Raw genomic sequence first — 27,319 nt, forward strand, 5'->3', positions numbered from 1 at the left:
ATGCATTCCATTTGTCGCGTCCGTGGTACCGGCGATGCGATCGTGGGGGATCGTCGAAGTTTCTTCAACCATTGATGCGGGCGCCTGTTTCCTCTTTCGTCCTTAAAAAAAAAAAAAAAAAGTAGCTTGATGAGTGTCCAAAGTAACAGTGGAAGTGGTGGAAGTTTGGAGGGGACGCCATCTTGGTCCCAGGTCTCCGCGTCCCCAGCACCGGGTTTGCTTTCTCGGCAGCATCCCGCAGCGCCGGTGAAGGCCAAGGAAGGTATCAGGAGAATTTTGTTGCTCTTTTATGCGACTGTTTTCTTTCCAAGGTGGAGAGTTTGTCGGGAAATCGCAGCCCCCGGTTACGCCGAGGCCATGGACAAGGTAGCTTTGCTGGCTTACTGTACTACAGTGCAGTCAGTCAGTAGGTGTCTGCTCACTGTGGAGCCACCAAGACTGAAGCTCGAGAGGCCGTGCTAGGAGGAAAAAAAGCCGCCTAGCCGTGTTTATTTGCACGTCGGCGGGCTTGGGTGCGAGAATCGGGGCTGTCCGATTGGGGTGGGGGGGTCTATTCCAGCATGAGATAGCAGCATCAGTTTGGGAAACCGGCTCGAAAATATTAGTGCATTCCTATTTTTTTAATGCTCGCTAAAGATGTGCGAAGATAAACAGGGTCGGATCTTTTGACATTATGGAGGACCCCTGGATTTTGTTTTGGGGGAGTTTCTTCATCTTTCCCGTGGATGGATTTAGCGGTGCCACCGGAGCTGCTCTTATTAGTCAGCTAGCCAAGTAATAAATTGCATATCGGGCGAGTTGATCGAGTCCAGCGACACGGCGTTTTGTGAGCCAGCGTAGATGGCAACTAGCAACTTCCTCGGCTTTTTGGCATCATGTCGAGGATGGAATATTTTCATTGCAGTAGGATGAGTAAAGTATGCCGAACACTGAGCACATAGGACTGCTCGTCTGTGCGACTACAAGCAAGGGCAACGGGCTGAGATGTTTTTAAATGTATTTTTCTTGTTCCACAGTTTAACAAGTCGTGTAATGTCTACGAAGTGATCTGAATGTTGCAGCGCAGGTCTTTCATTAGGGTGGGTCATTAATGTCGGCTTCGATGCTTTTTTTGCAGCATTGGCTTAAACACTTTTGTAACTAATTTAGTCTACCTTTAGGGAAATACTTTTTTGTTGCTAAAATGGTGGCGCGACATAAAACGTGTATATTGCTGTCCGTGTCAATGTTAAGTAGTTATACAGAGTTTACATCTGGCGTTTTGAATGTCAGCTGCTCAACCCGGTTAATATCATTTGAAGTGATTGTGCGTAATTTTTTTTCCAAGTGTAATTTAAGCCACATTTCCATATACCTGAAATATGTTAGAGAAACGTGCAGTCTGATAGTAAAGCTAAGGGAGAGGACATGTATGTTCGGAGTACACGGAACACGACATCGTTGCGTCATTGTGCCGCGTGACGTCATAGCCGCGACACGGGGTTCACCAACAAAGGCGAGGGCACGTGGTCCTTGTGCACCTGGTGCACGGCATTGTTGCGTCATTGACGTTTTGCGTTCTGTTACCACATCCTGTATGCTTGGAACCACTTGCAACAGAAGTTGTGAATGGCTACTGACATGTTTAACGGGGGTGCTGTATGAAAGAGCTTCTGGATGGAGTCCAGCAACTGCAATAAAAACAAGTCTGTGTTGTATGAAGGGGGAAAGATTAACATACGCTGCCTGGTTCTGTGTATTTGTGTATTTTCCCGGTTGTAAGTGTTCAACAGAAGCATTTGCAAGTGTGTAACATCTATTTTTCTGATTGCATTTGCAACTTGGCAATTGCAGCAGAATTCGGTAAAATACTTTGCAAGTGCATTTAAGTGCAAGCACAGTTTCCTCTCTGGCATTTAAAGAAAAGCTGTGTGCTCTTTTCTTTGTAGGTCATGGAGGACACATTGATGTTTTGAGCAAAAGGGGGGAAAAAAGTGTGGGCTATACAGTGGCGTGATGAAGGATTTTAGGCTGTGCGTTTGGCTGATTGTATGTCGTAAAGAGCTGCTTGCATTTAAAATAAAATGCAGGTTCTTAAATTCACAGTGCTGAGACTCATTGCCGCTAAGAAGCATAGCGATCTGCATTCTAGTACTGAGACTCCTTGCTTCTAAGGAGCATAGTGCATTGCTTGCCAATACTGAGACTCCTAAATTTTAAGAATGATGAAGTCTTCTCAATTGTAAAAGCTTAAATTGGTACTTTGTAGTGCTGATACTTCTTGCTAGTCACTTCAGTTATGTGATTATTTGCTCTTTTTATGTACATTTATATTGAAATAATCCCCCTCATCGGCGACATTAAGATATTTACCATCTAGAATACTGATTTGTCTGGCTGTCATGTTCACATTGTGGAAATGTTTTATATTTCTTTTGCAGAAATGCATTTTATATAACTGTTCATTCAGTACAGGGTCATCTGGAGCCTATCCCAAGATGCACAGGGTGCAAGGGGAGGGGGACACTCTGTATGGCATGAGAGTCCATTACTGGGCAGGCGCTTACACACTACGGGTGATCTAGAGATGCTAATTTGCCTAGCCGCGTATTTTTGGATGGCCCAAGGAAACCAGGGTACACAGAGGAAGCCCCTGTGACCACAGGGAACACGTGTGTAAGTGGACAGACCTGCGTTTCAAAGATCGCTTCTTAATGTTTGTTTTCTTAATCTCTTCCTGCCATTTTCTGTGTCTGTTTTCCCGAGCACAGACGCAATTGCCTGTTGTCCTGTGGTCAGCCGCTCGAGTAGCCTGGCAGTGTCAGAAAATGTCTGACTGGGCAGTGAATGCTAGGAGATGGCACCGACACGCAAACCTGATTTGGGCCTTGTCTGATTGTCTGGACGCTTCTCTCTTTTTTTTATAGACCTTTAAGGGCTTCAGGAGGGTCTTCTAAGGATTTTTTTTTTCCCAGCGTGGGTGGTAATAGTATTATTTATTAGACGACATGTTATTCATCAAGGGCTAATTGAATCTCCTTTCACGGGAACATCTTCAGTGCTTGTGCCAAACGCACATGCGGCGAGTGCCCTTATGGAGTGCGAGCATAGAGAATTGGACTCGTGACCGGTCCGTCTGCTGGTACCTTGCAGTGTATTTGTTGAATTGATTCAGGGTAGCCACCTTGTTTAGAGGTGTTAGTGGTTGCCAGCTGTTTGGACCCAAGCCATTATTGCGTATGAGACTTTTCTATGTATTGGTCTGCTGGGTTGATCTAGGTGGTTTTAGAGCTGGGATTTGAAGGCAATACCAGTCCTTTTGTTTTATTTTTCTGTTTTGTTTTTAATTAGTATTATTTTTGGATTTTGGGGGTGGCAGTTAACCTGAGCGTAATAATTGTGTTTACCACATGGTAAGGCCTGTGTGGTCAGAATGTTGGGTGTGTTGTTTATGTTTAAATATAAAAATAACAAGGTTTATGGGGATTGGTATTACCATGAATCATTTGTGTAATGACAGACAGGCCGTCATTTTAAGTGTTGAGGCATTAGTTGAGTTTTTTTTTTTTTTTTTGCTAGGCTGATCTTTGGCACTTTTAGGTGATTTTTGTATGTTTTTGTTTGTTTTATTATGATTGATCTTAATCTGGACCCTTTGTCATGGTGTCCCCCACCCACGTCGCTGTTAGGGCAAAGTTCAGGCTATTTTTGAAACGCAAACAGGCTTGGCAGTCATGGCTTTGACACTTCAGGAATATCGCTGTAAATGCTATTCTGGTCACTCTCGCCATGCCAAGGAAATACTGTCAGAAAAACACAACGGGCCACGACGTCTGTTTCCGGAGGTAATCGATCCTTCTCACAAAGCCGCTACGGACGGCACCTGACTTGGGATGGGGGGTTCAGTGCCAGTCCCACGGTGAGATACGTGTTTGAACATGAGCAGCGTTCACAGTCGTGTGTGTGCCTCACACTCGGGGTCCTCGTCGACGTGAAAGGAACGGTTCACTTGTCCTCGTTCCCAGACCCATTTAAAACCTGGTGCGGGAGCTTTATTGCCAGGGTGGTGTAAAAATATACCTGGGATTTAGTGAATTTAGTGAATATTGACCACCACTTCCCCCCCTCCCCCCACATAGAATTTTCAGGTTACCTCAGGAAAGACTAAAAATGTTTCTGTAATTTCTATAACATCTTTGAATAAGCTTCTGTTTGGCGTTCGATTTGCGGGCTGGGTGATTAGAATTCGGATAGAGGCACCATTGCTGTGTGTGACAGATGCAGACGAGAGACGTGCGTGACACACACACACACACACACACACACACACACACACACACACACACGGCGTGTGATTTCAGCACAGGTGCCGCCCGTCAGCGCATCCAGGTCAACCCAGGGGCCGCCTCACTGCGTGAGGAGTTCATAAAGATGGGCCCCATTTCCCTTTGCTTGGCATGACTGGAATCAGATAAGGACCCCCCCCCCACCCACTGCGCTGTCGATAGGGGTGAGGAGGGGGGTGAATGTGTGAATGGTGTCTTTTCACAGGGCAGGAATATTGGTAAATTTTGTGCATTTTGCAAAGTTTTGGGTCATTTCATTTGACTTTTTTCTCAACTTAAAAAGCGAATGAGACGATGCACTAAGAATCCAACTTTTGTTTAAAGCACTGTTCAGAGATGTTTGTTTATATAAAAAATGAGACTCAAGGTTCATCCTTTGTATCCTAGTCAGGCTTTTTTTTGCCCTTGCAATAGCTACTTTTAATGACTAAATCAGCACCGTTTGTTTATTAGTTTTAGAATTTTCTTTTGTGAGAACATATTACTTTGGGACAGTGAGGGCAGTGTTATACAGGGTTCGGCTAGCCGGCGGTGCGTAGAGTACAAGTGAAAAGTAAAGATGTAATTTCGCTTAGGAACTGTGGATGTGAGAGACGAAGAACGGAAATCAAAAGAGCCCTTTGCTGTACAGGTCTAAGGCTGGAGTCATGACTAGTTTGAGGGAGAAAACGGGACCAAAAACACCAAGTTATTTAACCTGCTTTCAGGAACAATGGCAGGTAAAGGGAGTTATCATTTATAGTCGCGGTCACCTCACTTTCCCTCGGAACACGCCCCACCCCCTCTCCTCAAACCACCTCCCCGAAGAAACAGGTGGCACAACAGGGCTTAACAAACCGTAAAGAAATGTATTCTACCGGCACCCGGACGATCCTCGCCGGCTTATCTTGAAGCTGGCCCGTGATTGGCTGACGTGGTTCCACTGGACCTCATCCGCCGCCAGCTCCTTTACACTAAGCCTCTGCCGCGAAATGAGACCTTTGATTAGCCCCACAGGCTGAATCTGTCGCTCAGCATGTTGAATAATTGTGATCCCCCCCCCCCCCCCCGCCCACCTCCCTAACCCTGAAAAAGAAATAAAAATTTTTTAGATGGGCGCATTTCAGGGATTGAAGAAATGTAGTGAAGATTCACATTAGAGAGATCCAGGTTAGGTTGTTTTCATTTGTAAAAATGAACCCCCCCCCCCCCCCCCCCCCCCCTTGCAAGCTCTGTCACCATTAGTGTGTCGTCAAAGGTGTTTAGGGAAACGTGCATCAAAAGCTGGAGGTCTGAGTGGTACCAGCCTCTGCTGTCGGTACAGCATGTGGTCGGAGTCCGATTGGCTTTTCTGACCGAAGAGGGGAAGGTTTCCGGCTTTTCCCTGGCTCTGTGTGTGTTTTTTTTCCTGCATATGACATACAGAATATTTCGATAGTTCATGCATCGTAACACGTCACAGCCAGTGCCGAGCCGCGAGTTCTCTGCTGCCGTTCACGCCGTTGCACAACTGTTACACTCGGAGACGGTGTAAACCTTATATGGAGGACGAAACCCGCAAAACCCACTACTCTGGAGGTGTGAGACCACAGCATCACGTCCGTGTTATAATGATAATGATCGTGAAAGACCCCAAAATCGTAATGCAAATCCAAGCTGGTAGCTCAGATAAAATACAAATAGTGTATTTTAAGAGCAGTGGAGAGGATGACAGTATGTGTGTTTGGCCGCACAGTCCTATGTTTGTCCATGTAGTGTCTGCTGTGAGATCCCTGTTGCGAGTTTAGTATAGCGGCATATGGGCTCTCCATGACTCCACCACTTCGCAGGTCACATGATGCCTTTTCTTGATAGCATTTCACTGACTGGTCTAAGGTAGGAATTCATAAATTGCACTGGCTTCCTGTCCTGGCTATATGTTTTCTGGGAAAGGCTCCAGCCCCATGCAACTCTGACCTGGACATGCCAGTAGAAGATGGATGTATGGATTTATAAACTGAATGTTCGTATAGCTACTTTTATGCCTCGAGTGTTAGGATGCCCTGTGCCCCGCCCATCGTGTCATGTGACTCTGTGCTCCGCCCACTCTGACAGTTTTTGCAATCAACATAATGCAGCACGTATTGTAAACCGCTGAGTCGTTTGTTTTTCTGGGGTTTATTTGTAATGCGCTTTCTTTTAAATCTGAGATAGAGTGAATGCTTTATATAATTTAGTTGCTTTTGTGCTGGTTTAATGCACCCAGTGGACCTGCTGAACTAAAGTCGCAAGATAAAGTCACCAAATCTGCTGAGATGAGGCTGTTTTCACTAAGATTTTAAAGTGCACAAATGTTCTTTGCAGGGGTGTAATGACGAGAAATATGGGTGCATAGATTTTAACTGTGCAACTGAGTCACCACCCAGCGGGTAGTTCAAAAATATTTTGTTTATTAGATTCTAAGTAAAATGCTATGGATTCACGGTGGTAACTACTCGAGCAAGTAAGAGTACTAGGCAGAGTACTTAGCAATGCGCTCGATGGAGAGCTTAGCTGTGGATGGTGAATTCAAAGTAGGTTTGTATTGTAGGAAATGTACTAGTAAATAGCATTCTGAGTATTATCAGGAATATGTCTCTATCTCTGACATCACTTCTGAAGATATGACCCCTCCTTTTTATTATGTTATAATTGTGGGTTAATCTAATGTTTTCCTTCAAAAAAAGGCGTCTAGTAACTTGACATCTGTTCTTTACCTTTATCCGTCATCCACTCTTCCCTTTCCATCCGTCTTCAACAAGCAGTGTTTCCAGGCAGACGTAGTAGTGTGTATGGAGTTGGAGGACATAACAAACGATTCCGTTTCTGATTCCTCAAGTACAAGAAAAAGTAACAACTTTTGTTGTTCATTGTCTTGGTGCAGGTGGTGGCGCTAAGCATCCAATTAAACACGCAATCATAACAAAAGTACAGAAAACTATAGAACAAAATAGAGTAAAAGTAAGATGTAGCTAAAAATAGACAAAGGTGTGCAAATAGTAAACGAGCATGTAGAAAAATAAAGTCAACCAGGTGTAGGGTACAGACAGGTTGGGGTCTATACTTGAAATCAGTAAGAGTTTGAAACTCCTACCTTGAGTGATTAGATATGAAAAAGTGTGCTTCACTTGGGGAGAGTGTGTTGGGAAATTTAAAGTCCCCAGCTCACCAGATCAGCGTGTAATTGGTTTGAAGGAGGTGACCCACGAGAACAGAGGTAGAATAAGCTCCACACGCAGCACTGATGCTAAATTCAAACCCGTAACTCCGTATTGAATCTGGTTCATGTTTTTTCCAGTGGAAGCAGCGTATGCCGAACCCCGTCTCAGAGTCCGATCTCTGGAATAGGATCTTTGCGAGGTTGTATTGTCCTCAGGATCCTAAGAACACTAAGGATCCAGTGGTTCTGTATGAGAGTGGCAGACAAGCGCAAAAACGGCAACAGCAGCAGAACAGGTTCCCAGCAACTGTCTGCGCCTAGATCATCGCTTGACCTGACATTTCAAATTCTGCCGTTGACCTCATTACCGCTCAACCAATCAAATTAGCGTTGATCTCGGTCCGAAGGCAGCCATGAAAATGCCTGTGTCCCACACCGCCCCCTTTTCAAAATTGTCCCTTAACCTCCCCTCCCCAGCATGAGATGATGGATCATCATTTGCAGAAAATTGTGGTCTGCTCAACATTAGCAATCTGATTAGTGACTGTGAGGTCACTGTAGGTGGTGAAGTCAAAATATGTTTGATTTAAGGAAACATCGAACAGGGTCTAAATGTCAAATTTGGTGCTACACCTGCGCTTGGGGGGGTATTGAAGTTCACTAATGCAGTAAACTATTTGCTTTGAGGTAATTCCAGTTAAGTGTCTTCAAGGTGCGGAGGGACTGCTTACGTGGTGTACTTCATCACATTAATAACGGATAGGTGGGGGTTGTGATGATGTGGTGTACTGGTTAAGAATGTGAGCCTATTACTAGTGGGTTATTGGGTTAAGTCAGAGGGGCTTTAACCTAAATCTGTCCTGTAAAATATCCAGCAGCATTACTAGCAGTCTATAATGTAAACGCATTTGCCCACAGCAAATGTCAGTGGTGTGATGTTAGGAAGTGGGTATAGAGCCATTGGAGCTGCGGGATCTGGCTGGTTTAACGAGTCCTGCTTTCACTGAGGCTCCTGATTTTGCTGCAGAAGTTCTGGAGCATCGCAGCTACCTCAGTCCTGGGCTACATGCTGTTAAGAGGAAGGCTAACCGTTGTCAAGGAACCACATCTGTTCCTGAAGACACATGCGCCAATTATGCTGGACAACCTGCACTTGGCGTTGCCATTTTACTGATTTCCTTTCTTGGCGAATGAAGCAAATAAAAAAAAATAAATAAAGAAAAACGTCTTTAGGACTTAATGGCCTTGTTGATATATTTTAAGGAATTTGGCTTATAAGATTAATTAATTGGCATATGAAGGTAGGAGACACCCTGGATTGGATGCCAGTTCATTGTAGGGCTCACACGCACACTGTAAGACCGCCTTCGCTGCATGTTTATGGACTGTGGGAGGGAACGTGCATGAAGAAGCCTGCAGGTGAAACGCCTTTACGCCCCGAGTCGGCAGGCTACCTTTATGAGCTTAATCCAGGCGCAATAAAAGCCATTGAGCTTAGCTGTGACTGATTCATGCCATTCTTCTATTAGAAAGAAAATATTGAAAGGGATATTACAGCAATTGTTATAGATCTAATCTGTGAAGTTTGGAACACTGCTTCTTTAAGTCCTTCTGGATGACCAGTCGAGTAATTTTCTGATTTTGGAACATTACTGCAAGAAATTCTGGCTGGGATTGAGTTACAGCTGGGAGCAGTAGTTTTTTAGACGGACTCTGGGAATTGATCTTTTAATGAGCTTAGTGGAGAATGGTAACATTTAATACCACTTCTGATTCCAGCTGTCTCCAGTTGTCCATTGCGGATATGTTCATCTTTTTTTCTCCCCATTTTGGTCAAGGTGAATCACAAAGATGTTTATTACATCAGTTCGCGTGTTGAATTGTGGGAAAACATGGCTGCTTCAGCTTTATATCAGGGCCCTCTTCTGTTATCCATTTTTGCGTTGTGTTTTGTGACTGGATAAACCATACAGCCATGTGGTCAAGTAGTTTGCACTCTTCTTAAACATCTTTTTGGGGCATTATTTTTGTCAGTGAATCCCGTTAAAGGAAGTGTGATCATGTATCATCACTGTGCACTGGAGAATTTTCCAGTGTGACCTGTAGTCATCTTAGAAATGACAGTTTTGTGTGTGCTTACAGTTTACAATTAAATGTTCTGTGCTTGTGTAGTTATTTAATTTTCACTTCCAAAATCTGTTTTCTGTCCTGTGAAAAGCACTTACCTTCTGCTAGTAATTCTGTGTCAGGCTGGTTGTCTGCTTTTTCCTTTGGCTTGATTATTGCTCCGTTCATCTGGAGGCATTTGGCTGTTCTGCTATTGACATTTAGCATCCTTTGGCCTCTCTTACGCTCCTAGTTCCTGACTAATGGACAAAACAAATCCAGCTTAGTTCAGCTTCATTTTTGCTCAGCAAGACAATAGTATTAAGCGACGGGGTAAAAGAGCTCCTTTTCTGCTAAGGTGGCATCCGGCCGTAGTGCCTAGGGGCAAATAAGCCATGATCTTTTGTCCCCACTGGGCATTTTATTTTTCACAGCTTGAACCCAAGCTTGTGCAGCCATCTTGTTGTCTGGGACTGGATGCTATGCTAATGCCCTCACACATCTTAAGTGCTCTGTCTGAAGGGAGAATCAAGCTACAAGCTAACGAGGACTTAATAAAACCATTCTGAAATTACATCTGGTTACACACCATTGGGCACATTATGCAATTACAGATGCATTTCATTTTCTCCTCCCTTGTGTTATGGATGATTTGAATGTGTCCTAGGAGTCACTAGACAGGCTGTGATGTTTGGCCTTTGAGGCTAATGACCAGGGATACCTGGGTAATGTAGTTTCTTGGGAGTAGGAAGAGCATGCTGGGAAGGATTGTATGCTGAATGGGAGGGGCTGCAGCTATAGGCACTGAGGATCAGGGAGCTTTGTGAGTGTGTTTCTGCCTGGAGCATCTGGGTGTAGGAAGTGTGCAGGGTTGCTTACAGAGTCACATTATTTAATAAGATTGTTATTGTCCTCCTTGCTTACTTGGATTTGATGCAGTTGGCAGTAAACTTTCCCAGTAGTTCCCAATAGGTGGGGTACAGTAATCTTTGAGTGGGTTCACTGGGTTCAAGTGTTAAAAAGTATCATTTTAATTTAAAGTCAAGATTTGTCCAGTTTATTATTTTTATTTCTGTATAACAGTGCCAGTCCTGGTTCAGGATTTAAATAATAAAGAATTTGCAGCAAATCTCTGTGTGAAATTAATCTATATCTGGATCTCCCTAATGGGGTTATTTTCTGAGCTCCCAGTCAAAGTGTTTGTTTTGCAAGAAAAGAGAGCTTAGAAACCTGTTAAGCTCAACATTTCATTTAGGTATCATACGTTAATGAGCAGCTCTTAATGGTGAGCTGTGGTATCTGAAATGAAATGGCCAGCTGTGGTGGCCCGCATTTTCCATGATGAGACACTCTGTGTAGTTTGGATGCAGTTTCTAAGTCCCCCATCCCGCATTTGGGAGGTTGCTAGGTAACGGGCTGCCAGCAAGTCGCTCCGCGAGTTGAGTTGTGTATGTGTCAGGAGTCTCCTGTCCTGGTGCCTTTTAATGTCTCTGACGGCGATGTGCCGCCCGCGGACGGCCGCCGTTACCCGGCATTATTAACGGAATTTGTTTTACGTCTTGGGCAGCCCCCCCCCCCGTGACGTGACAAGCTTGCCGGTTTATTTTTGCTCATTCGGTTGGTTTGGTTCCTAGGCTCCTGGTTAAGCCAGGTCTGTTTCTCACGGCATCCAGGTTCACCATCTTCCAGGGCAGTAAGGTGGCTGGGGCTCTGATATTGAGAAGGTGACCTTCTTCAGGTCCAGCCCCGGATCTCTGACCTCTTGTGAGCAGCTGGAGTTCCGGTGCACTGTCGCTGTCACTGGCATCGCTGTACCAGTCCCCCCCTGCATGCTTGCTGTTGCCCTGGCTGGTTGCTTTGGTGTCCAGCTATGTCACGGTCATGATGAGGTGCTGTCAGATCTTAGACATGGTAGAGAAATTGTTTTAGTATTATTTTTGACCATTAGTGCATTTTATTGAATGTACATTTATTTCAATTCCTTGAAGATGTGACACTACTCGTTTAAGCTATTTTGGGGTTTGAACCAGCAACCTTCCACCATTTCTCTTTCCTCTACACCCGTTTGCATTGGAATCTTGTCTTCTGGCTAGTAATGATTGTCTGTAATCTGACTTGCCTGAGGTACCCTGTGGTGGTCACAGGCGCAACGTTAATCAGAGTTAGCATCGCTGCCTTTCAATGGCTTTTGGGTCCTGTTCATGTCATGTTGGGGGTCATGTCATGCGGTCATGGCATCCGTTTAGTCGGCGGCTGGCATTTCTGCCATTGTCCTGGGCTCAGAGGCAATCCCACAGTCAACCTATTTATACGCCAGCAATCGTGGTGTGATTTCAACCCTGGGCCATTGTTTATCCCTTCCTGCACTCGTCCTCCGTCACCCATCCTGTCCTGCACTCATCCTTTATCCCTTCCTGCACTCGTCTTCCGTCACCCATCCTGTCCTGTACTCGCCCCGCCACTCATCCCTTCCTATACTTGTCCCCCTTGTCACTTGCCCGATCCTGTACTCATCCCCCCTTCCTGTACTTGTCCCTTCCTGTGCTTGTCTCCCTTGTCACTCATCTGGTCCTGTACTCATCCCCCCTTCCTATACTTGTCCCCTTCTGTGCTTGTCTCCCTTGTCACTCGTCTGGTCCTGTACTCCTCCCCTCTTCCTCTACTTGTTCCTCCCATCCCATCATGTTTGAGTTCACTGGTCTGTTTCCGTCAATGTTACCATAAGTATGCCGGCACCTTTGGTAGAATCGAATCACTCAGTTTCTTTGGGGGGGGGGGACCTCCATGGTTGTTTATTTCTTGCCCTTCTGTTCTTTGTGTGGAGCCAAGCATGCCTGTCAGAGGCTGGACGCCCCCTCTCCCCCAGCCAGAGTCCTCCCCAGGAGACAGGCCCTTCTTGTTCCTTGCAAGCGTGTCTGAGGAGGTGAGGCAGCCATGTCGCTCAGCTAGCCGTGGGTGGGAGCGGGCTGCAGGATTCCCGTCTTCCTCAGTCTACCCGGGAATTCTTCCCTGTCGGATTTCTACAGCGCTGCAAGTGTATTGGTCAACATTTCGGGCAGGAATTGTCCAGATCACCATGGGAGGGGGAGGGAGGGTGTTTTTCATTTCTGCATCTTATTTACTCATTTTTTTTTCCCTGCGCCGGCCCTGATTCTCCAGTCATTGTTACGCATGTATCTCATTCACTGAAGTGCTGCTGAGAGAAAAGTTTTAAAAAGATGCCCCCACCTCCTCTCTGCATATTGCCTCTTTGTCTGACACGACCTCAATTACCCTCCGGGGTGGAGCCAATAACTGGTGGGGGCCTCCGCCTTGTGGTCCCACACCTGCAACCCTCTTAATTTTCCAAGCAGACATGCAAAAGCTTAGCAGGTTGTTTTGTCTTGGTTGCATATAGTTCTCATGGTTCTTTAGTAAGTCTTAACCCCCTCATTTATGAACTTTGTTACACTCCAGAGGAGGCGTGTCTAGTTTGGGTTCAGATCAGTTGCAGAAGGATGTGTTGAGTTGATCCACCGTCTCCGATTCCCAAGAGTTTCTGACGAGAGCGCACACAAGCATAAATATGATTTGGCTGAAAGTACCAGTGAAGCACCCCCCTCCTTTTTACTCTGCATATTCATATTTGCACTGTGTACAGGGGCTGTCATTTATTAGCTTTTTTCCATGTTAAGTGGTGTCTTGAAGGCAGTAAATTTCAAAAATGAATTTGCCCTTTGGTGTCAACACGAACAGCCCGTACTAATGACCGCCGTTCCTGTCGATGTTGCTGCTGGCTGCCGTGCGCGCTCACATAGTCTGCCGAGAGTCTGCAGCGCTTCGGTCATCCACGGTCGCCGTGCGCGGTCTGAACCTGAGACAACCGCGCCCTCACTTCCCGTCTGTCTGCCCCCATCCAGGTGCCATGGACGAACTGCAGAGCCTGGATCCCCGGAGGCAGGAGCTGCTCGAGGCCCGTTTTATGGGGGCCGTCAGTGGCAGCACTGGAGGGAGCACCGGCAGCACCAGTGGGGGCGCTAAGGTGGCAAGGACAATCCCCCTCATTTTCCCCCAGACAGGGCATCAGTCCTCAGACTCCTGGGAGGTGTTGGGGGAGGAGCACAGAGCAGATTTTAAACTGAAACTGTCAGTTCAGTGTAACACGTACTGAAACTGGAACTGAAATGTGCAAACGGCCGAGCTGGTACCTGAAACTTCAACCATCCGAAAAGCTGAGAGAAGCTGTTTTCACTGTGTTTTCACTGCGTCTCCATCTCACCACTGTGTTTCACTTTCCAGGGCTTGACAAACAATGAATGTTCCAACCACAGTTTTGGAAGCCTTGGATCGTCAAGCGACAAGGAATCGGAGGCAAGTCTTAATTATTCCTGTTTTAAAAATCGACCCCCCCCCCCCCCCCCGACCCAATGAAGGTTCTCCGTATGGCATAAGTCGTGCCCAGATGGGGGGTGCTGTCTGCGGCTTGTATCTCAGGCCTAGCGGTGTGCCTGAGCTTCTTCCCGCTGCTCTGAGCGGAAATGCAGTCAGGTGACCTGCGGAGCCAATGAGTGTGGTTGGTACTGGCGCCTCAGTTGGCTTATTGTTTAGGTCTGTGCCGCCCCCCCCCCCCCCATCCACACTGCCAGATCTGATGGTGGAATAAATCACAAAGGAGGGTCTGGGCTTGTGTGTGTGTGTGTGTGTGTGTGTGTGTGTGTGTGTGTGTGTGTGTGTGTGTGTGTGTGTGTGTGTGTGTGTGTGTGTGTGTGTGTGTGTGTGTGTGTGTGTGTGTGTGTGTGTGTGTGTGTGGTTTCTCTGATTTTCTTTTGTGCATCTGAGTCTGCTTGTGTCTGTCTGCATGCGTCTGCTCTCTGTATGTCCCTCTGCTTTGTGTGTGGCTGCGTGCGTCTGCTCTCTGTATGTCCCTCTGCTTTGTGTGTGGCTGCGTGCGTCTGCTCTCTGTATGTCCCTCTGCTTTGTGTGTGGCTGCGTGCGTCTGCTCTCTGTATGTCCCTCTGCTTTGTGTGCCTTTGACTGCGTCTGCACTAATGCGGTAACATTTCCAAAAGAAAAGACCTGCCTCCGCACTGCCGTTATCACTAGCGGTGAAAAAACTTTCGCGTTCGCACTGCTCAGTGTAAAAGCTTTTTGTGGGCAGCGGTGGCTTAATGGTTAGGGAAGCGCACTTAAAATTCAGAGATATCTGGTTCGAATTCTTACAACACAAATAATTAGCTTTTGCATTGTACATATTTTGTATAATAGTTGTTAATGTATATATTTCTGATACTTTTCATTTGCACATTTAACTAAAGCTTTTTATAATATGATTTTAGAAGTGGCAAATATTTTTGTTTTTGTTGTAGCGCGAACCAAATAATTTTTTTTTTAATTATGGAAGCGAAGTATATATATTGAATAATTTATTTTGACTTTGTTTAGTAATAAAGTTGTTTTTATAAACGCTTGGCTGTTCATTAATCTCGCACACAGCCTTGTGTTTAAAGTAAATGCACACGTTTAGCAAAAGCGAAATATACTGTAGTGTCGCAAACACAAAGCCGTACATAAAAGGCACCATAACAGCAACGGCACAGGGGCCCAGAAATGTGGCCACTACACGTCTCACTCTCTCCCACTCACTTTCACTGCTCTCTTGTCTTGCTCTAATGTTCAATGGCTGGATGTCTATCATAAACTAGAGCTGCACTTAAACGTGGCTCAGGTACAGTCTCGTTTTGAGCTTCAAAATAGTTGTAAACCGCTTGCAATGGAGACAAAACGTGACTTAGCTGCACCCAGGTAAGCAAATCAACATACGCCAGGTAGCGAAAGTCCTGTACATCCTCCATGCCCGCATGTGGCTTACTTCTGTGAAAACAGAAGGCGAAGCATTGTTCATTCCTGTGAAGAATAACCAAATTGGAGAAGAGAAAGGAAGCTATTCAGGGAAGGGTCACGAGCTAAGTCCAAACCAGTCGTAGATCACTGATGTATGCGTAACAAAATTTACGCAAAGATTAGCTGTTGGACAGTGCCTATGGATGGAAAACTTCTCTACGTGTGTCTGCTCTCTGTATGTCCCTCTGCCTTGTGTGTGGCTGCGTGCGTCTGCTCTCTGCATGTCCCTCTGCCTTGTGTGTGGCTGCGTGCGTCTGCTCTCTGCATGTCCCTCTGCCTTGTGTGTGGCTGCGTGCGTCTGCTCTCTGCATGTCCCTCTGCCTTGTGTGTGGCTGCGTGCGTCTGCTCTCTGCATGTCCCTCTGCCTTGTGTGTGGCTGCGTGCGTCTGCTCTCTGCATGTCCCTCTGCCTTGTGTGTGGCTGCGTGCGTCTGCTCTCTGCATGTCCCTCTGCCTTGTGTGTGGCTGCGTGCGTCTGCTCTCTGCATGTCCCTCTGCCTTGTGTGTGGCTGCGTGCGTCTGCTCTCTGCATGTCCCTCTGCCTTGTGTGTGGCTGCGTGCGTCTGCTCTCTGCTTGTCCCTCTGCCTTGTGTGTGGCTGCGTGCGTCTGCTCTCTGCATGTCCCTCTGCCTTGTGTGTGGCTGCGTGCGTCTGCTCTCTGCATGTCCCTCTGCCTTGTGTGTGGCTGCGTGCGTCTGCTCTCTGCATGTCCCTCTGCCTTGTGTGTGGCTGCGTGCGTCTGCTCTCTGCATGTCCCTCTGCCTTGTGTGTGGCTGCGTGCCTCTGCTCTCTGCATGTCCCTCTGCCTTGTGTGTGGCTGCGTGCGTCTGCTCTCTGCATGTCCCTCTGCCTTGTGTGTGGCTGCGTGCGTCTGCTCTCTGCATGTCCCTCTGCCTTGTGTGTGGCTGCGTGCGTCTGCGCGTGTCTGCTCTCTGTGTGCGCACTACACCCTAGCTCCTCTTCCCCACCCCTGTGTCACCGTACTCCACTCAGACACAGAAGGCGCACAGATGCTAATGACTAACAATGCGCCAGGCACCACCTGTCGGCAGGGGGGGTGTGTATGTGCATTCTGCTGGGCCTAGCTCCCGGGGGGGGGGGTACGCTGTACTAAGGGGGGTGGGACTCATTCAGAGCTCTGCCCCTTGTGGTTGGCGGTTTGGAGGCTTTGTTAATTATTATTATTATTATTTCTTTTTATTAATTATTGGTTAAATTAGCATAATATGTATTCCGTGAAGCAGGGCGGTTGAGATTCATTGTATCGTAGGAGTCTTTTTACCTGCGTGTTTTTTCCCATAAGGAAAAGTGCTTTGTCACCGACAGGGATCGATGTGACGCTGTGCCCCTCCTGACATCACAGAGAAACACTGCTGATGATCTCATCGTCCACTCATGGACGCCGTGGCCCGTTACTATTGGCCCTCATAAAATATCTCGTTTTTCTGACTGGTTCACCCTACAGTATAAAATGGCAACCTTCTCTCTCCTGTACCGATCAGGTTCTAAGTGTAAGGCGGAATCTCGTTTTCGTTTGTGCCCACCTCCCCCCACCTTGGCAACCAGCCCCCTTGGTACATAAATCACTGAAGCCCGTTTTCCTCCTCTTTTTACCATGTCCCCCCCCTCCTCCCGAGCAGGGCTCCGACGTGAAGAGGGGCAGCTCTCCTGCATACTCGGTACGTATGGCTACAGCACTCCCATTGGCCGGCACCGATCACGTGACCCTTTGGCATCCCAGCGCTCCACAGCAGATGTGCGGGTGACGCAGCATGGCGGCCGTAGCCTCTAAGGCCTGACACAAGCTCGCCTTTGTGTCCGCCAGATATTAAATTATTAATGGCCAGATCGAGAAATCATCACCATCTAGAAAAATCCGTCTGTGGAAATGCAGTCATCGCTCCCCCCCCCCCACCCGAGTGTCAAAAACCAAGGACCGTGAGTCACCTCCAGATGGCAGGGAAATAGAATGTGCCGGATGCGTATCGGGAAGCAGGTCAGCGCCTGCCTGTAGCCGGGGGACTCCCTCCGCTGTGTGGTTGCCGCCTCCCGCCGGCTCCCCTGCGTGTTCTTGGCGTGATTTCCTCAACAACTATTTGTATCCATTTTATGAGCTGCGTGTTTGCCGTGCTTAGCAGTGATCCATGTTCGTCGTTTTTCTAGTATACATGGCATGGAGCTTTACCGCTTGGTACTGTGAGTGTTGATCTTGGAACCACGAGAACTTACCCTGCTGAGGGTCACGGTGAGTCTGGAGCCTGGAGCCCGTCCCAGGAATGGGAGCGAGCGAGGCAGGGGACACCCTGGACGGGATGTCATGGAAATCCAGTTTATACATCTCGTGCATAACTTGGCGTCCGTTCGGGCTTTTGGCTGTAGGCGCGTTCTGGCTATGGGGTCCTGTCCGCCTCTGTTCTGCATCACGCTCGCGGTTTATTTCCATCCGGTCTGCTCGTCATGTGCCTCGTCCGTGGCGTTTAAGTCCCATTTCTCAGTGATGGCCAGAACCTCCTTCAGGGAGATGTTATGCTCTCCTCTGACAGACTCCCGACAAGAAGCACTCCGAGTCGTCAAGAGGCAGGAAGCGGAAGGCGGAGGGTCAGTCCGAGTGCAGCCAAGGTGAGGTGCCCTCCAGCCCTGGGCCCATGGACGTGTCACAGCTCAGCCTTCAGCACTCACACACGTTCTCTCTCTCTCTCTTGCAGGGAAGTCCATCGCCCGAGGAACCAAAATTAGCGACTACTTTGATGTGAGTGACTTACCGATGGACGCTAACTCAGTGTTTCTCCACCTGGTCCTCAGGGACGCCCAGACAGTCCATGTTTTTGCTCCCTCCCAGCTCCTGGGACCTGTTTGAGAAACACTGCCTTTACCCAATAGCGGTGAATGTTAATAGATATACTGGCCACAGCGCCCCTGTTGGTCGAATGCATTCATTGTGGTTACTGGCCACGTACCCTGTGAGGTTCACTTTTAACCAGCAGGTTCAATGAAAAGGGCCTGTTGTGTTTCCAGGGATGTCAAGGCAAACACAATAAAAGACAAATATGATGCATATTACTTCTCATGTATGAAGTGAGCATTTCCTGTATGTTTGCAACTTTCAGCTTATTTTAGGTTTGGTTTTGTGGTTATTCTGCATCACTGCCCCCAGATGCATTTAGACTTCTTTCGATGAGATGTCATGTGACCCAAAGGCTGGCTCGCTCCGCACCGGAGACGATGTCCCGCATACCTCTTTATGGCGATCTTTTTCCAGTTCCAGGGGGGGAATGGATCCAGTCCTCTGAGGGGTGCACCCCCAGTCATCCGCTCGCCCCAGAACTCACATTCCCACTCTGCTCCGGGCTCCACGGTGAGTATTCCCGGGAATGACACATCTTCTCATCATCCAGGAATCTTTCAGAGGAGTTTGCTGGCTGTTTTGTTTTAGTCCGTAATAGCATTTGTCATTTAGCGACAGAATGTCGTTAGTTCTCCATAGAGTTCCCAGTTTGCCATTTCACTGTTATTGCAATAGGAGTCAATGGGACTGATGGGACATAGGGTTAGAAGCATAGGGTCTGGCCCTTTGAATCACCCAGTGTGTTGATGGTTTTAAAAGCTGAGCACATGGCAGCCCTGAAGATCACAAACGCAAATAATTTGAATGATTTTTTTTTTTTGCTTGAAATCCTGAACCCATGAATGCATGAAGAACATACGTTTCTAAATAAACATCCCTTTTAATATTTTGTGTCTTTGTAACAAGTATGCCTCTATAACCAGTGAAATGTGACCAAACGTTTTGTTTGACATATCTCCCCCCCCCAACCCCCTCGTTTGTTGGCACAGATGAGACAAAACAGTTCATCTCCTACTAGCCTGTCATTTGGGGACCACATGATCCATTCAAAGCAACTGTCATTCAAATGTGTTCAGGTAGGTTCTGACTTGTTTTGTTGTATTTGTGTTCTGTGTTTCATTAGTTTTGTTTGCAGACCTGACTCCAGGCGATTTTTTTTTTTTTTTTTTCCTTTCCCTTGATACAGACTGATCTTACTGTGCTCAAGCTGGCAGCCCTCGAAAGTAATAAGAACCTGGACCTTGAGAAGAAAGAAGGGAGAATAGATGATCTGCTCAGGGTGAGCGGAGGCACTAATTACACGGGAAGGGGGGCCTGCAGAGTCTCAGTGATCTTTCATGGAGGAATAAGTGGCATCAGGGATCGACTAGTTAGGTCTGAATAAACATCCTTGACTTTAACAGAGAAGGTGTTTCCATTACTTTAAAAAGAGCAGACTGCTCTAGTATGATGAATAATTTGATCTGTATTGTTCAGCAAACCCGAGGCACTCTAGGTTTTTTTTTTTTTTTGGAAGATCGCTGCAGTTTTTAGGAAGCAGTGCGGAGAGCAACGCCCACTTTACATGCTGAATGGCATCACGTTTTCCTCCCAGCTGTTTCATTTAATCCTTGTCTTTTTCCACAGGCAAACTGTGATCTCAGGAGACAAATAGACGAACAGCAGAAGTTACTTGAGAAGTATAAAGAGCGATTAAATAAATGTATCACCATGAGCAAGAAGCTGCTTATCGAAAAGGTCGGTGCTCGTTCCTGTCTTTCCTCCCCTCATTCTGCATTATTTGTTGTAAATGTGAGAGTTACTCTCGCCTCCTGTCTGGGAAGCAGATAACTGCTGTATGTACAGCTGCCCTTGGCAACAGACAGGCGATGGCAAGGAAGAAACTCGTAACTGTGAGAGGAGGCTTCTGTGTTTTGTCTTTAAAGTACAAATCCAGAACAGTTCCGGCTTGTTCTGTGGGGACGCCATTTTGAGCGAGCAGACCTTAAAATGCAAGCCATGGCTGCCAGGACCGGCACAGAGCGCCCCTTACAGGACGCAGGGGGCATGACGACTGTCGCCTTTGTGGTCCTCAGAGCACGCAGGAGAAGCAGGCGTGCCGCGAGAAGAGCATGCAGGACCGGCTGCGGCTCGGCCACTTCACCACAGTGCGACACGGCGCCTCCTTCACGGAGCAGTGGACCGACGGATTCGCCTTCCAGAACCTGGTCAAGTGAGTGTTTTCCTCCCACTCCAGAGATCTAGCACACAGGGCAGAGCAGTGAGTTTTTATCCAAAGCGAAGTGCCCGTGAGGATCAGAGAACAGGGTCAGACTGTGTCCCAGTTAGGTTTAATGGCCTCGCTCAAGGGCCCAACGGTGATATGATCAGTCTGCTGGCTGCGGGATTTGAACCCACAACCTTCCAGTCAATAACCGGCTGAGCTGCGCAGCGCCCCGTCTCATTTCCTGACAGTGAAATATAGCACCTCTTCTGGATTACTTGGACTTCACCCACCCCTTAATGTTATGGGTTGTACCCCCGCCCACCCCCCCCCACCACACAGACAGCAAGAGTGGATCAACCAGCAGAGGGAGGAGATCGAGAGGCAGAGGAAACTCCTGGCCAAGAGGAAGCCGCCATCCGGCAGCAGCTCACAAGCGCCGGCCGCCAGCTCCGAGCCCAAGCAGAGGAAAGCCAAGGCAGTGAACGGCGCCGAGAGCGACCCGTTCATCAAGCCCAGCCTGCCGCAGCTGTGAGCGTCCTCCTGCGTCGGCGGAAGGCGGTCGACGTTTCCTTATGACGGCTTGTTGAATCTTTATTTTTTTTGTTTCCCATGTAGGTTAAGTGTAGCCGAGTACCACGAGCAGGAAGAGATCTTCAAACTGCGGCTGGGGCATCTTAAGAAGGTCAGTTGACTGTAAATGTTTGTGCGAGACGCTTGGTCCTGACCGATAATTAGGGCGGAGCTACCATAGGCACGCTCGCTGCAGGCCAGTGCGGCAGTACCTCAGGTGGTGTTATTCTGCGTGAGACCTGTCAGCGGCACCGACAAACGTGAAGCTAACCGCCCCACACCCTGCCTCTGTCGGCGTGTCAATCATTTATAGGAGGAAGCCGAGATCCAGGCAGAATTGGAGCGTCTTGAAAGAGTACGCAACCTTCACATCCGGGAACTGAAGAGGATAAATAATGAGGACAGCTCACAGTGAGTTTGGATCAGCCCTGGGGGGGGGGGGCGTGGAAGGGGTTCCTGTTTTGGTCAATCGGGTGCGGCCTCGGAAATCGCTGTAACGTGCTGCTGGAGCGCCGGCCGACGGTGAGGCTGCGTACATGCGGATTGTAATAAATTGGTGTTGTGGTTGAACATCATTCAGACTGTGGGATGAGACAGATTGTGTGCCAGACTTCAAGGGGATGAATACGATTTCGTTTTTTTGAATTTTATATGGGCACCTCAGCAGGGGATGTGATAAAGTTTGGAAACTCTCCTTTGTTACTGGTGGGAAACTTTTTCGAAAGTGAATTTTATGCAGCTCATACAACTGCATCTGAAATTATTAAACAGGTTAAAGATTAAATACGTTTTCTTACACGGCCCTGAATAAGCGATGCGAGCATCGTCTGGCAGTGCTGTGTGTGTTTGGCTTCTCAAGGTGAATTTGGATTTTTTTTTTTTTTTTTAAGGAGAATTTTAAAATGATTGCGTTTTTCATTAACTGATTCCATTTATTTGAAGGTTCAAAGATCATCCGACCCTGAACGAACGATATCTACTGCTGCACCTGCTCGGACGGGGGGGCTTCAGTGAAGTTTATAAGGTGGGTAGATGCCGGGACGCTGAGCTTTGGGGGGGTGGTCCGGTCGCATGGCTCACGTCACGCTCACTTTTCACCGCACGATATCCGCAGGCCTTCGACCTGTTTGAGCAGCGGTACACCGCGGTCAAGATCCACCAGCTCAACAAGAACTGGAGGGAGGAAAAGAAGGAGAACTACCACAAGTATGCTCCCACTGCCCCCCCCCCCCCCCTTTCCCAGCCGCGCGGGCCGCCGTTAGGTTGGCATGGTTTCTTTGGCCCAAACCTGCCATGTTCCACCTCGATTATTCTGGTAATTGTGATTTCCCTCCCTCTGCGCTCACCGGGGCCAGGAAGGACTCACTCATAGATGAGCAACCAGTAAAATGTGCTTCCTCCATCGTCCTGATCCCTGAACATCCATCCATCTTCCGTATGTCTGTCCATCCATCCATCCATCCATCCATCCATCCATAGCTGCTTGTTTAGTTCAGATTTCAGTGTGCCAGAATCCAGGGGATCTCCTGCACTGGATGCCAGTCCATTACCAGTCACACACACTCACTCATAAACACGGTATCATGCACTGTGGATGATTTAGAAATGCAGTTTTGTCAAACAACATGCCTATGGGAGGAAAGCATCACAGATACGCTGTAGAACTTCTGCAACCAAACCATCCAGAATCCTGTAGACGTCAGGCCTCAATATTCCCCACCGACCCCTGAAAAGACTTTTCCTCCACTATCCTGCTGCTGGGCAGATTCTCTGTAACGTGGCTCCTCCATTGTCCTGACGCCACTGAGCTTACTTTCCATTATGTGTTTTCTTGCAGACATGCCTGTCGAGAGTACAGAATACACAAGCAGCTGGATCACCCTAGAATAGTGAAGCTGTACGACTATTTCTCTCTGGACACAGATACGTGAGTCATCGCCGATTTGTGTTTTATTTTCTTGTGCAGTACCCGGGGGGAGTGCCATGTTCAGACACTGACTGATTGTGAAGCGTGATGCGTGGTTTTGTTCTGACCAATCGTGAAGCAGTGTGGATGGGGGTTGACCACGCCGCTGTTCCAGGGATATGGCGCAGTGGACTTTAGGCAGGAGGGAAAGGAATAATGTGCGCGGAACACCAGCAGTGATAGCAGGAAAGAAGAGAAAACAATGCTGAGTCACCTTGTAACAACCTCCTCCCTCTAGTGTTTGGAGGATGAATTACGACAGATCTGGTAAAACAGCCTGGAGTTTTGTTTCACAACCCGTGACGAACGTTTGCAGCTTCTACAGCTTACTTTTTAGAGAATGCATATATCCTCATTTAATGGGGCCTACTGTATCACCAGTGTAGAAGAACTGTTTGCTAAATGGGCTGGGTTTGTACACTCTGGTAGATGTAGTATCTTCCGTAGGGGGTTTTGAATAGAGACTGATAGGGGTGCGTGTGGCTCCCCCTGCAGGTTCTGTACGGTATTGGAATACTGTGAAGGCAACGACCTGGACTTCTACTTGAAGCAGCATAAGCTCATGTCGGAGAAGGAGGCGCGCTCCATCGTCATGCAGATTGTGAACGCGCTGCGATACTTGAACGAGATCAAGCCGCCTATCATTCACTACGACCTCAAACCTGGTAGGTCCTCTCAGGGGGTGAGTTCATTGTGGCCCCTGAGCTTAGAGGTTGCTGGGAAAATTCCTTTGAAACCCAGTTGTTCCATTATGAGTCCATATATATTTGTTTTTCAAGGTAAAAAAAAAAACTTGAAATGGTTCTACAAAAAGCTTTAAAAAATTTATTTTGTTTATACGAATTTGTTGTGAATATAATCAGAGTTGTTGATGTGAGGTTTTATCAGCTTTCGGAATTTTGTTTGAGGACATTAGCCTTTGTTTTAGATAAATCATTTGCCCTTTAAAGGAGCGGTTTATCTCCATGACTTATTTTGCCACTGACTGTGGTTTCGGTGTGTGCCAAGGTAACATTTTGCTGGTGGACGGCACCGCCTGTGGGGAAATCAAGATCACGGACTTCGGCCTGTCCAAGATAATGGACGACGACAACTATGGCGTGGACGGGATGGACTTGACGTCACAGGGAGCGGGAACCTACTGGTGAGAGGCCGCGCATGCGTCTGCCTGTTGTTCGGATAAAGCACGAGCTAGCTAGCGTCTCGTACGCACCACACAGAGCCACTTCTGCTTCCCCACAGCCTCATTAAAATATAACTTTATGTTCCAATCTCCGGAGATGGATAGATTTTTTTATTTTTGCTCGCAGATTTCTTTAAATCACTAATATACACTAGTGGCCAAAACTGTGGAAATGTTTCCATGTTTTTTGAGATTGCAGAGCTTCATTCAGCCGTTGCTCTGGTTAATTACGTCATCATCCACAGTATGGTGTTTGTAACATTCTTTGATTGTTCATAAACATTACCGCCAATATTCGTGTAGTAATTTTTAAAGCATAATGCCCAGCTATGTGTTTCCACAATTTTGGCCGCTGGTGTGCGTGTGTTAAGTTAAACGTAAATGCAGAGGATTTAACGGTTTTGTTTCTACATGTTTGTCCACGAAAGGTAAAGTAAAATGTACCAAGTCATGGGCGGTGAAAGTGATCGTTAAAATGGTGCCCGGTGACATGGTGATGCTCCGATTTATCACTCTGCCGGGAATAATCGCCCAGGCATGTGCCTGTGCAGTGTGAGTGTTTAACCTCTGCGCTTAAAGCTCCGTCTCCTGCGTCCCTGTTAATCTCATTGGTCTCCTCCGTTTTAGGTACCTACCTCCCGAGTGTTTTGTAGTTGGCAAAGAACCTCCGAAGATCTCCAACAAGGTGGATGTTTGGTCTGTGGGGGTCATCTTTTTCCAGTGTCTTTATGGAAGGAAGGTAAGGATTCCTGCCACCCTCCCGTGTCTCCGGTGCTCCAGACTGGTCTCTGGATGGCCAAAACATCCTGTGTCTCGTTTACCTTTTCAGCCATTTGGCCACAATCAGTCCCAGCAGGACATCTTGCAGGAGAACACCATACTCAAAGCCACTGAAGTTCAGTTCCCTGTCAAGCCTGTCGCCAGTAACGAAGCCAAGGTGAGAAATGATTTTCCCCGTGAAATGCGTACAGCGTACCTCAATGTCACCAATCGCTATTTGATTTAATGGAGAACGCAGATTTTCTCCATGTGTACCGTCATCAGGAGTTGGCAGTGTTTGCTGACATCTAGTGGACAGATTTATAATCACGATTTCTTGCTGTCTAGCGTTTGTCCTCCTGGCGAATTCGGATTGATAGTTATGGGATGCTGTTTTTCACCAGGGCTTCATAAGGCGCTGTCTGGCGTACCGAAAGGAAGACCGCATCGACGTGCACCAGCTCGGTAGTGACTCCTACCTGCTTCCACACATGAGACGGTCCAACTCCTCAGGGAACTTGCAGATGGGTGGTTCTGGCACCTCTGGTCCCGCCCCCTCCGGCATCACCTCCTACTGAGAGCTCAGGCTCAGCGACAGTGTTCTTGACCCACCCCAACCCCCGAGGCCACGGCAACCACTCAGCAAGTGAAAAAGGACTAAGCCCCCCCCCCCGGGGGAGTCCTTCGGATGTTGCTGTGACGACTCTTACTGCGTAGGCCACACTGGGCTACATATGGATGTTTACTTTCATGGAATGAAAATGGACGTTTAAACAAAACGACAAAAAAAAGAACTGACTTTTTTGTTTTTCCCCATTTCAAGTGGGGCCTGTCAGAGGCCGCAGATTCAACAGCACTGCGTCAAAGTAGCTTGAAACGTGACTCCTGTAATTTGAGTTGTCTTGCTGGTTGGATGACCTGGAAGACGGAGAGGGAAACAGAGCAGCCTGCTGTTTTAAGGTCTCTGCGCCCGCCCAGCACAGGGGATTAAACCGCTGTGAGTTTATTTCAGGAGTCCCGTGGTTCCCACAGCAGTCTTGCCGTCGGCGGCGATGCGAGGAAAGGGAGTCTCGCTCTACGCCGAGCGCCTCCTTTGGGCCGTCTGGCAAACTGAGGACTCAGGGGCGGCCCCCTCCCTCATGCAGGCTCGCACTGTGGAATGCACAAAGTAACCAAATGTAGACAAACTGCAATGTATAGAATCCTATGCAGGAAGATTTAAAAAAGAAATAAACCCTCTTAGAAAATAAATGTATATTTACTGTACAGGACTCAATTTCAGTTATTTTTGAATTTCAGCAGATTCTGTACAATTTTTTTTTCTCCCTACTATTCATTGTAAATCTCTTGAAATGTGTTTAATTTTTGCTGCTATAGGTGTTTCACTTTGGAATAAGGCAGCATGGTTTAAGATTTAGGTACAAGATTGTACAGTTCTGATGAAAAGAAATACCAGTTACTGGGAAAAACACAGCATGTTGAAAATTGGAGACTTTGGCTGGAAGCTGTCCTGCGTGGGTTTTTTTTTTTTTTTTACTTTTGTTTTTTTTTTGTATTTAAATTGCATCGCGTGGGGGAGTCGGGCAGCCAGCACCGATTCAGCTTCAGCACTGCAGTGAGATTGCTTCACTGCAGTAAATCTCTTTATCCGCCATGGAAGTACCCGGACTGTGTGTCTGTGTTGGATCGGGTGACACGACTTGGCGTGTCGGTGCTTCGCTGGACAGCAGAATGCCACACATTGTGGCCGCTCTGGAAGACGACATAATTTGATGTAATAACGTAATATGACGTTTCGGTCAAATTTTGCCGTACCTGTCAACCTGTATGTCCCTCCCATTCTTCAGCGATGACGAGCCTTGTGTTCACCTCGAGGTGCAAGGCCCCCCCCCCCCCACTGTACACAGAAAGGTACCTGGGAAAACCATAAAGGAGGCAGTCGAAATGGTCGACCGGTAAGACGCGATCTGAGCGCCTCAACGTGCCTCGGCTTCCTGCTAACGTTTGTTGTCATTAAAGAGAATCCATCAGCACTGGTTTTAAGACACTGGTTTCCTTTGTGATCCTCGCCATCAGAAATGGGTCAGTCCTTCCCACCGATGTCGCCCCGGCTATTTTTAACTTTTTTCCCTCTGTTTTTGCAATGGGAAAGAACAGCCTGGTGGCAGAAAGACAGCCAAGTTGTCTTGTGTTTCTGCCACTGCTGTCATTTGATGTAATTAGACACGCATTATTTATACAGGCCGGTTTGGAGCACAGCTCTGCAGTGACGCTCCTCTTGCCCTTGAAATTATTTCAGCATATGGCCTCCAGTTGCTACATT

General features: G+C 47.5%; 1 protein-coding gene across 1 annotated transcript; it reads left to right on the plus strand.

The window, feature by feature from the left end:
• On the plus strand, window positions 1-27,039 carry LOC125710267 (serine/threonine-protein kinase tousled-like 1-B). Its single transcript, XM_048979828.1, has 22 exons — window positions 1-262; window positions 13,488-13,609; window positions 13,867-13,938; window positions 17,108-17,146; window positions 18,011-18,086; window positions 18,173-18,216; window positions 18,727-18,822; window positions 19,302-19,388; window positions 19,499-19,591; window positions 19,939-20,049; window positions 20,388-20,524; window positions 20,858-21,046; window positions 21,134-21,200; window positions 21,402-21,499; window positions 22,031-22,112; window positions 22,203-22,294; window positions 22,926-23,015; window positions 23,550-23,719; window positions 24,063-24,198; window positions 24,865-24,976; window positions 25,067-25,174; window positions 25,401-27,039. Exons 1-22 carry the CDS (start codon window positions 130-132, stop codon window positions 25,572-25,574), a joined length of 2,328 nt encoding a protein of 775 aa, XP_048835785.1. The 5' UTR covers window positions 1-129; the 3' UTR covers window positions 25,575-27,039.
• Window positions 27,040-27,319: the final 280 nt, after the last annotated feature.

The sequence above is a fragment of the Brienomyrus brachyistius genome, chromosome 16, assembly GCF_023856365.1.
Source record: "Brienomyrus brachyistius isolate T26 chromosome 16, BBRACH_0.4, whole genome shotgun sequence".
NCBI classification, from domain to species: domain Eukaryota; kingdom Metazoa; phylum Chordata; class Actinopteri; order Osteoglossiformes; family Mormyridae; genus Brienomyrus; species Brienomyrus brachyistius.